General features: G+C 45.1%; 2 protein-coding genes across 5 annotated transcripts in view; one reads left to right on the forward strand and one right to left on the reverse strand.

Annotated features, from left to right (window-relative positions):
• Rpusd4 (RNA pseudouridylate synthase domain containing 4) overlaps positions 1-2,702 on the reverse strand; it is a 14,653-nt gene extending 11,951 nt beyond the window's left edge. Inside the window, exons 1-2 of the mRNA XM_004641399.2 lie at positions 2,502-2,702; positions 1,996-2,161 (exon numbers count right to left, since the gene is read on the reverse strand). Of these exons, the coding sequence (XP_004641456.1) occupies positions 1,996-2,161; positions 2,502-2,690 (355 nt within the window). The 5' untranslated portion in view covers positions 2,691-2,702. The remainder of the gene's footprint in view (positions 1-1,995; positions 2,162-2,501) is intronic.
• A 60-nt stretch (positions 2,703-2,762) lies between these two features.
• Fam118b (family with sequence similarity 118 member B) overlaps positions 2,763-10,171 on the forward strand; it is a 58,279-nt gene continuing 50,870 nt past the window's right edge. For 2 of the 4 annotated variants that reach the window (XM_004641401.1, XM_023701503.1), the window contains exon 1: positions 2,763-2,847. The gene's annotated coding sequence lies outside the window, so the exon portion shown is untranslated. The remainder of the gene's footprint in view (positions 2,848-10,171) is intronic. The other 2 variants (XM_023701502.1, XM_023701504.1) reach the window with 2 other exon arrangements.

The following is a 10,171-nucleotide window of genomic DNA, read 5'->3' on the forward strand; positions in this document are numbered from 1 at the left end:
CCGCCCTACTCCCCCAGGTGCATCTGCTTCACTATGGTCCGCCCTACTCCCCCAGGTGCATCTGCTTCACTATGGTCCGCCCTACTCCCCCAGGTCCATCCCCTTCTAGGCCCACTGGCAGCCCTTGCTCTCCTCTTACTGGCAACCTCCCACACAGTCTCCCCAGTCCAAACCACTATCCAAAAATTAACCACCCAAAATTTTAACCTTATGCTCCTTGCAGGATATCACCCCATTCCTACAGCTGAACCTGACACTCCAGACCATGCGTCTACTCTCTAAATCAATGCCCCTTGACAGCAGGAAGTAGCCAGAAAAGGCTTCATCGCCCTTTTCCTGTAACTCAAAATCTGGAATGTTAAGGCACCCAGCCGTGAGCCCCCGGCCCCCATACCACTTCCAGTTCTCCTGGGTTCCTCTACCACAACTGTGCTGCAAAGATTTAACTTTGACTGTCTGTGCCCAGCTGATTATACATACAGCTTTGTTTCTGCTTGCTTCACAGACTCTATGCTCTGTGCCCAGAACACTCTGGCCCACCCAGGGACACTTTATGACTCCCCTTCTCATTCCTGCCTGCCCAGAACACCCCGACCCAGAGAAGGACACTTGATGACTCACCTTCCCCCATTCCTACATGCTCATTGCTCTATAAAGTCCCTGCCTTGCCAGCCATCGCTGCTCCCGGCACATGCCAGTTGCTGTCGATAAACCACTCCTTTCATGCCAGCTAACATGAGTGTGGGCTTGTGCGGATTCGAGGGCACCTTTTCCCAACAGTTTTCCTGTCAGGACAGAGTACAGACCTTTCCAAGTTTGCTTTGTCATCTACAAAAGGTAAATACTATAAGTGGGCCATACTACATCTCCTTGGAGAACTGTGAACGGTAAGGCAAGAAGTCAGAATCAAAAGTGAAAACAGCCATGTAAAGCATCTGGCAATGCCTGCTGTCTTTATGCATAACCTTCTTCTTACCTTCCCCCAAAGCATTACTTTCTTCTAGCTGAAATACTCCTTTCCCTTAGTGAACTTTTTTATCTATTTTTTTTAATGAATTTAGAACACGGCTTACAGGGTGTACAGGGTCTCACTACGTACATCGGACTCATAGTGACTGTCCTGTTTTCAGCCTCCCAAGCACTGGGATTAGAGGCGCGCGCTACCACACCCAGTCTCAATCACTGTCTCAGCGCACCCCAGGGACAGGTCTGGCACAACATGCTGGAGACTGAACCCGGTCACTGTGCTCTGCTGAAGCAGGTGCTTTAGTCTGCGGAGCTTTCTGGCCTGCCCTCCCTTTGTGAACTTTTTCACAAATGCACTTTTTCTATCAGCTGTTTCTGACTTAATCTTGCTGTTCCTAATCATTACAACTTTTATTCAAATATACTGGAATTTCCATTAAATTACACACACTTGGACTTTACATTCAGTATACTCCAAAACACACTCTCATTTTAACAATCTGCCCAACTGATTTATACGCAATTAAAGTTTGAGAAACCCTGTCCTGAGGCTCTCACCTGTGGCCCCCACCTCTCACTTTCTCTTACGTATTATTTCCTCTTTCCAACTTTTATTTGTTCTCGAGCCAGGGCTCTTTAAGTATGTATTTCCCAGGCTGGCTGCAAACTCTTGATACTCAGCCTCCAAAGTGGCTGGATTTACATGCCCATGACATCATCTCTGGCTCTTTTTACCAGTTTTGATGGGGAAAAAAACAAACAAACACTGGAGACTTAAAACACACAGTCTTTGCCTCTCTCAAAAGCAATTTCTGTGCTGGTGTGCACAGCGCATCCCACTCCTGGCAGATGTTTAGAAACGGGATTCATTTATGTCTGTGTTCTTGGAAGTGCCTTACACAGGCTCATACTCCACAAGGTTTTAGTTAATGTGAATGTAAGAGTTATGTCCCACGTAACACCTCAGGGTCCCCCTAGTTACACCAGAAAGCAGCAGCAGGTCCTTTTCCTCGCTCGCATCGTCCTTACCATGGACAGGGACACCATAGGGCTTACTGATGACCACGAGGTCCTTGTCCTGGTGGAGAATCCCTCGGCTCAGCGCCTTAGCAAGGACGTTGGGGTGCACGCGTTGCAGCTGCTGGGTGAACCGCACTAGTTCTCGCACCCTCCGCTGAACAGGGTTTGTGGGCACCTAAGCGAGGGAAAAGGTGGGAGGAAGGGCCAGTGGGAAACTCCTGGTGAGAAAATGATGGTGGCGGTGGGGCGCCTCATTAAGGTCCGGGTGAGCATTTGTAACCCAGACTCATAGCTTTCTTTGCATCAGACTCGGCTTTTCTCGCAAAGCGTCGTCCTAACCCGCGAACGCACGCCGCGTTTAGGACTGAGCCCGAGAGCGGCAAAGACGCCGAAGCCCTGGGCCGCCTCCCCGTCGCCCGGCGCGCACCCTCCACAGACCCGACCACCACACCCCGCCGGGGAAGCCCGCGGGCAGCAGCGCCGCCTCTTGGGAGTTGTGGTCCTTCCAGGCTCACCGGCTGCTTCTTTGTCTTTTCCTCCCTTTTCTGGGCTCGGAGTTTCTCCGCTAATCTCTGGGCATCCAAGGGCCTGGATGCAGCGGCGCTGGAGCAAAGTGGCTTTGAGAAGAGAGTGAAGAGACTCCTCCAAAGCGGGCCGGGGCCCCGGATCAAGAAGCCCAGCGCGCGGTAGCTGGGCGCCGCCATCTTGCCCAGGGCGGGCCGAGCCGAGCCCACGTGAGCGGGGGGCGGGGCCTGGCGGGTCACGCGGGCGGGGCTGGCGGTCACGTGGGCGGTGCGCTCCCAGTGCGGCTTCGCCGACCGGTAGCTGCTAGCTGGAGCGGTGGCGTTTGGAGGAGACGCGGTGAGTGTGTCAGGGCAGCAGGGCTGGGGTGGGACACGCCGGCTCCTCGGTGTTTTCCGCCTCCGCGAGAGTTCCGTCGTGGGACGGCACTGCCCAGGGAAGCGCTTCTCCCTGCGGGACACAACCTCGCCCGAAAACACTCCCCCGCCCCCGCGCCCTTTTAGAAGCAAAGCCCCTTGGACGCTTGTCCCAAGCTTCGCGGGCGCCTGGCGCGTCCCTCTGGGCAGCCGCGACCCCGGCCAGCCCCTGAGGGACGTGTCGGGGCCCGTCGCGTTTCTTTACGGCTCGAGCTCCGGAGGTGCCCGGATATCTGCCCTGCTTGCCCCTCGTCTTCCGACTCCAGCCTCGTCGTTTCTCGCTGCAGCCTGTCCTGTCCTGCCAGGGATGGTGGCCCCTTCGTGGACTTAGCCGGCCTCCAGTGCCTGCCTAACGGAGCACTCCGGGTCCCTTCCGTGCTTCACAGTTCTTTTCTTGGGATCTCCCTGCTCTTGCCAAGGAAAAGACTGCGAAGTACGGAGAACAAACCCCTTCTCGTTTTGCTTCCTTTACCCTCCTGCCCTTTATAGTTCGCGCTTCCCCCAGAACCGCTCTCTGTCTCCTAAAAGACGCGAAATGGGGGCTTCTGCGCCCGAACTGCGAGCGACTCCCTCTCCTTTCACCAAAGGAGGAACAGCTGTCTGAGGTGGTAATCTAGTCCTTGGGATATTCAGTACCGTTTTTAAAGAAAGCTAGTGATGACAGACGGGAAACTGAAGGCTCTGTAGTGACGCTAGAGGGATGACAGCATGGGCTACCTGAGGAAAGAGAGTAAGTAGTTGAATTAAGCGGTGCTGCTCCAGAAGGTGTTGGCAGATTGAACAGTTGGAGCTAACCTAAAGATGAAGTTTAGGAGTTTAAACTACGTGTGCTAAGTAGTTGGCAGGCTTTGAAGCTTTCTTGAAAGGCTCCTTGAAACTGGAATTCTAGAAATGAGTCTAGCAATCAGTTGCAAGACAAATCGAAAAGGAAAGCGTGATAGCAGGGAAACCAGCTGGGTCACGTCGCAGTCTAGGTGATCAGTAGTGAGATCATGCCTTTTTCAGTGGACTTTTTCCCCAACACAATACAAATCCTTGAGTTTGAATTACGAGTTATCTAGGTCACAATCTACCAGTAGTAGTCGAGTCGGAGGACTCTATTTCTTAATCTTCATAGCTAGCACATAGTAACCTCACCGATAGTTGTTAGATGGCTAGATGTTTGTGAACATATTGACTTGCCCTGTTTCCCTCAGTTTTTTTTTTTTAACCTGAAGAATGAAAGTAAATACATTTGTAGATTTGAAAAAGTGTTTTGTAACAAAATAGGTAATCTAGACCTAAATGCCAAGGAATATTGAGAAATTACTTGTGTTTCTCCTATTCCCTTCCTTTCACAGACAGGATATAGATCTGTGAAAGTTGAGAAATTCCATCCTAAAAGAATTACTATTACTGTGTTTTAATGGTAGCTGCAGACTCCCAGGTTTTACTGCAGTTGCACATCGCTTGTTACTTAGTTGCAAGAAGGCCTCTTCTGCAAGAACTGTGAAATTTAAACATCAGAACCTAAGTCCAAATCTTAAATGCGAGCCTCTTTGGGGTACAAGACTTTAGTGATTTGGGCAGTGGTGCTGTGACAGTCTATATCTACCTTCAGTTCTGATGGCATTCAAGAAATAACACTTGGGAGAATTGGCCGTCCGTGTCAAGAAACAAAACCAAGAACCAACTTGGATGCCATTGCTAATGGACACAGAGCTTGTGTTCTTGGGTTTCAGTTAGGCCAAGGCACCGGCTAGTTTGAGAATAAAAATACTTTTCTAAAGAAGGAAATTTTGAGTTTTTCTTGCTTTCACTGTGGGAGAAAACAATTACAACTTCCTTAATGTTTTTCCTATGAGTCTTAAGTGCTTAATGCTTAGTGATTTAGAGCTGCCCTCTTAAGTGTAAAGAATTTATGCAAATATGTTTTTTCGTTTTTGTCTCTATATATTGTCTTCTTCCTCTTCCTCCACTGAATTCTATTTTAGGCATTCAGTTCTCTTGTGTGTATGTATATGTGGTGGGGATGCTCCTGCTGTTGCTGGGAATTGAACCTGAGACCTTGCATATGCCAGGCAGCACTTTACTAATAAGTACTATGTATCCCCAGCTCTTTCCTTTTTCTACTTCTGTACCAATCTCACATTTTGTCTTTTTAGTTGGGAATGCCTCTTGTCTGAACTGCTTTAACAGTACACAGAAATTCCATTCGCGGTCTTCATTCTTACAGGATGCAGCTCTCTTCAAATGTGGCACATATTTATATGGATTTTGATGTTACAGTATGTGACCACAACATAATTATATAAAGAAGACTGGCTTAGTTTGCTTTTAAGGATATTTCCTACTCTGCTAGAATAGAAAGGCCACCTGAGTGTTTCACAGACACAAACAAGGAATTAAACAGTTTATATTTAAAATTCATAAATTTAAAGAGCTATGACTCCTCAATGATCTTCTAGTTGCAGATTAACCAGAGATCCTGTTTCCCTGAAGAACAGGAAGTACTTGGACATTGTTTTATGATGTTAGATTAAAAGATGCAAGTAGCAGGAACTCTGTGGGGTGTCCAGGAAGGTGCAGTTTGAGAAGCAGAGAGGGCTAGGCAATAGACCAGTTTCAGCTGTTACGAACTTAAGCAAGTGTTTGAGTTTCAGATTTTTGTCATTTAGCTCTTTACAACTCCAAACTTCTGTGATAGGAAGATTCTTCCAACACTTAAGTACTTTAACAGTAGAACTTACTTCAGACTTTATGCAAATGTATTTATCATTGGCACAGAAAATCTGTATTCTGCCCGTTCCCTCAATTTAACTGTATGTCACTGAGCTAATATTTATATTTGGAATTGACTTTCACTGAATGGTTCAAATTCCCAAAGCAGGGGAGGGGTGTGTGTTGTGGGGGGGTGCAGATAGGAAAAAAAATGTTAGGAGGCCATAGGTATAGCTTAGTAGTAGAACATGTTTGGGCCTTGGTTTCAATCACTGTACCAGAAAAAAAGTGAGAAAACAATAATGTAGACCTACATGAGTACTAGTTCTTTTTCTACACCACAGTTTAAAGAAATTTCAGTTTACTATTGCATTTCTTATTTTATGTAGTTTTTGAGTAATAAGACAGGTCTACCTTAAACCAGTGGTTCCCAGACATTTTTCGTTTCGTAACAAATGGAAATAGTTGTATCGTAGGCAAAAACTGGAGGTGCCCACAGGGGACAACTTGCCTGGGCCCTCTAGCCATCCCTAGTCCCCCTCTGATAGCAAGCACCAAAGACCAAGGAGAGAGACCTGTATAACCCTTAGGAAGCTTAGCTCTGCATGTACAGCACCTTTGTCCTGAACTGCCTAGCTATGAAAAGAAACTGTAGTATTGCTTATCTTTGTTAAATCGATGTCATACTTGGATTTACATTTATGCACCTTTATACTCTTGCCTTGTCCACAAAAGCTCTTAACCAGCGCTTAGATAGTGGCCTATCTAGGCAGGCACTTGCACCACTGAGCTATCTCCCTGACCCTAGTGGCCTATCTAAAAGTATGCAAATAACAGCCAATAAAGAGATGAGAAGTACTTTAGCTATGATGTTATTGGCTTTTGTTTTCATTTTGAGACTGGGTCTCACTATGTAGTTCATACTGGACTTGTGTTCACTAAATATCCTGGACAGGCCTCAAACTCTCAGCCGTCCTGTGGCTTCAGCCTCCTTGAGTGCTGGGATTATAGGTGTGCACCGCTACATCTGGCGTGCCATGGTGTTTTCACTCAGAATGTAGGTGATCTTGGTCACAACTACTTAAAAATTAGGATCATACAGAGTCAAAGATGGTTGTACAAGTAATATGGTAATATGTGCAGATTTTAGTTAATTCTACAGGTTCCAGTATAAAAGTAATACTTTAATTATGACAGATATAAAAAGTAGAATAGTAAAAAAACTTTACAGCTGTTTTCCAAATATGTTAATATCATAGTTTCTCTCCACTCATTTTTATGTACATTGTTTGGGGTTATAGAAATTTTCAAACAGAAGCAGAGAAAATACTCTTGTGAAGCCCATGTACCCACCAAGCCACCTTCTACAGTTAATTAATCCAAGGGCCAATGTTGTTACGCAGCTTATACCCCAACTTTGCCTTCCAGATGGTTTTGAACCAAATCTCAAACATACTCATTTGAAAAAACAAAACAACAAAAAAAAAACACCTTTGTTACTTTATAAAAGGTAAAGATTTATTTTTAATATCACAATACCATTATCACAGCTACCTTAATGTTACCATGCAGCTAGTCAGTGCACAGATTTTCCTGTCTGGCTCTCCTTTTTCTTAACAGTTGTAAAATGAGACTTGAGATCTGAGCAAGATGCACAAATCAGCTTTCAGTTACAAGAGCGGTACCGTGTGGGCATACAGAGGAGACGTGTGGTCTGTAAACCTGATGAATGTAGTGGCTAGGACCTTGGCATTTTAGAATCAGACTGGGTTTCAGACTTTAGCTCTGTCATTTACCAGCTGGGTAACCTATAGTTTTACTTAACCTCTCTCACTTTAATATCTTTAACTCAGTTTTGTGCTGTTCCACTGAGCTACACCCTCAGCCCATTTCAGGACTTTAAAATTGTAGAATGTGGGTGATACCTACTTAAGAACCACTTGAGGATTGAGATAATGAATATTAAAGTGCTCCCGATGTATAGCATAGCAGAAGGTGCTGAGTGACAGAAAATGGGAAATGGACTGCATCAAGAGATGATGGAGGCCAGGGAGATGGCTCAGTAGAATAAGCGCTTACCTGGCAAGTGCAAGGGCCTGAGTTCAATCCCTGGTTCCGCCAAAAAAACAAACAAAGAGATAATGGAACTTAGTCTAATTCTGTCACCTGTGTGATTTATTCCTAAATTTTGGACCTAGCTAGTTAAGGTGGACACCTGTAATCCCAACACTCAGGAGGTTGACGCCAGAGGATTGCTACAAGTTAGAGGCCAGCTTGGACTATATGAGAACCTATCTCAAAATAATAATAAAAATAGTAATAATAATAGTCTCAAAGAGACAAAAAAAAAAGTTTTAGACCTTAAATTTCTTACTCAGAAAAGGAAGTGAACAACTATGTAATCTTAAAATTCTAGTTCTTACTAAAAGTAAAAGGGTGTGTAGAAAAGTCAGAAGTTTTGAAAAACAGACTGGGGTTTGCACTGGGGGCTTTGTATTTTAAAAACGTTTAAGCCTCCAGCTTCAGTTTCTTCATACATTTCTTCATAGAACTGGTAAGACCTACCTACTGTCATAAGCAAAAAGATAGATATATGTGGTACCTCTAACAGTAGATACATTATTAGTAGCATATCATGTTGAGTTAAAATAAGATCATTAACACATTTTCAAAACTGTAAAGAGCCTCATATTTTTAGACATTACATAAAGAAAGATAATCGTAGGAAATGAATATACACTGGAAAATTAGACTTGATTTCCAGAACATGAACAGTAGAAAATTAAACTCTGAAACCATGTGGTTGGATAAAAGCCAGATGATATCAAGACCCTTTCAAAAAATTAAAGTGTTTGCAACATATGCTTAAGTGGGATAAACCTATTTTCTACATTACTTGAACAATCATAAATTAAAGGTATGGTTGGTTGTGTTTTCATTGTGAATTACTGGCAATGCTGATACGTATTTCCCCTACTGATATTGTTAGTCTAAGGAAAATAAATTCCATTGGGGGTTAGGAGAGCTGAACTCGTAACTGACTTGGAAACCAGATTCCACAGTTTACCAACCCTCATATGGGTAGTGAACATTTCTCCAGCTTGCTTGAGAAAAGCCTCAAGGGGTACACTGAACTCTATAAGTTTTGCTAGAGATCACCCACTGCTGTAGAGGCTTTGGTTCAGTGAAGGCTGAGGTGAAGCCCAGGGATCCAGTTCCCTCCTTCCTACCTGCAAAATAACCTGTCCCGGAGACTGTGCTGAAAAGTTCTTTCCATTTTGGAAAGGTGAAGCTGCTAAAGAAGGTAGAAAATTGCTTAACTTATCAGTGTAATTCATAGATATGGTTTCAGAAGTCAAGTAGTCGTTGAAAGGCTTACAGTAAAAAAAAAAAAAAAAAAGCATCGCAGCTGCTCTACCCTCCCTACCCCTTGGCTTCCTTCTTTGGAGGCAGTCACAGCTATTTTCCTCCTCACTCTGGAAGGATCTTCTCATTGCTAAATCGTCTGGTGTGTTGCTTGTTTTCCCGTGTTGGGCCTCTCCACTTCCAGCTGTGGACTGCGTTCAGGCACGCCTGCATTTCCCTACCTTTCCCAAACGCAGCTATAATTGTATAAATACGGGCAGCTTTTCTGTATCTGTACCTCTGCCAAATACCCTTCCCTGTTGAGACAATGGTTTCCCACAGCTGTGTTCCTCCTTAGGCCGGCTGCTACTGTATTTTTCATGAACCTATTGTTAATTTCCCCCAAATGTGCCTGTGTATTTGTCACATTGTTATCTGTAACAGTGTGAGTTCCAGTGTGTCACCTCACTTGCTCGCTGCCCCCTGCCTTTTCCCACCCTTAGTCCTCCTCTCAGTTGCTGCGGCCACACAGGTGTCCTGGAACTGCCCTCCCTCCTCCTCCTGCCTGTGCAGGAGCTGTACCTTCCTTTTTCTGGGCTCACCCCTGGATTTCTTCAAGTACATACTGCAGTTGTTTCCTAAGAAGTGTGCTGTTTCTACAGGTTAAGGAATTGGAGATTTGAAGTGTTATGCCCTCACCACATGAAAGGCATCGCCTTGTTGTCTTCTGGTTGAGATCGCTCCACAGACAGCGCAAATGCTTTGCTAGTGACTTTATTATTTTCTTCCCTGTCTCAGGAAGTTTTGAGAGTGTTCTCTGTCCCTTCTGCCAGTTCATGATGATCTGTCCTGATGTGGGTCTTCCCTTATCTCTTGCGCTGGCCATTTCATTCAAATCACATGCTGAGACCTTCTGTTGTACCATTTTTCTGACTTTTCTCCCACCTTTATTTTTTCCTTTGATTTAAAAAAAAAAAAAGTTACCTTTGCTGCATGGATGTTTCAGACTCCTCGAGGCTTCTTCCTCAGTCCACATTGGCGCGCTCCTCCAGGTCCCAGAGGGAGCCTTTGTACCTGTGTGCATTCCACCCGTTGTTTCCTGCCTCCTTCCTGCAAGACATCTTGAGGTTACTTTAGTAATGTTACCTGTTCAAATGCGCACATGCCCGTCTCTTCCCTGCTTTGTTTTTCTTTTTTTTTTT

The sequence above is a fragment of the Octodon degus genome, unplaced genomic scaffold (genome assembly GCF_000260255.1).
Source record: "Octodon degus isolate 3935 unplaced genomic scaffold, OctDeg1.0 scaffold00136, whole genome shotgun sequence".
Taxonomy (NCBI): Eukaryota; Metazoa; Chordata; class Mammalia; order Rodentia; family Octodontidae; genus Octodon; species Octodon degus.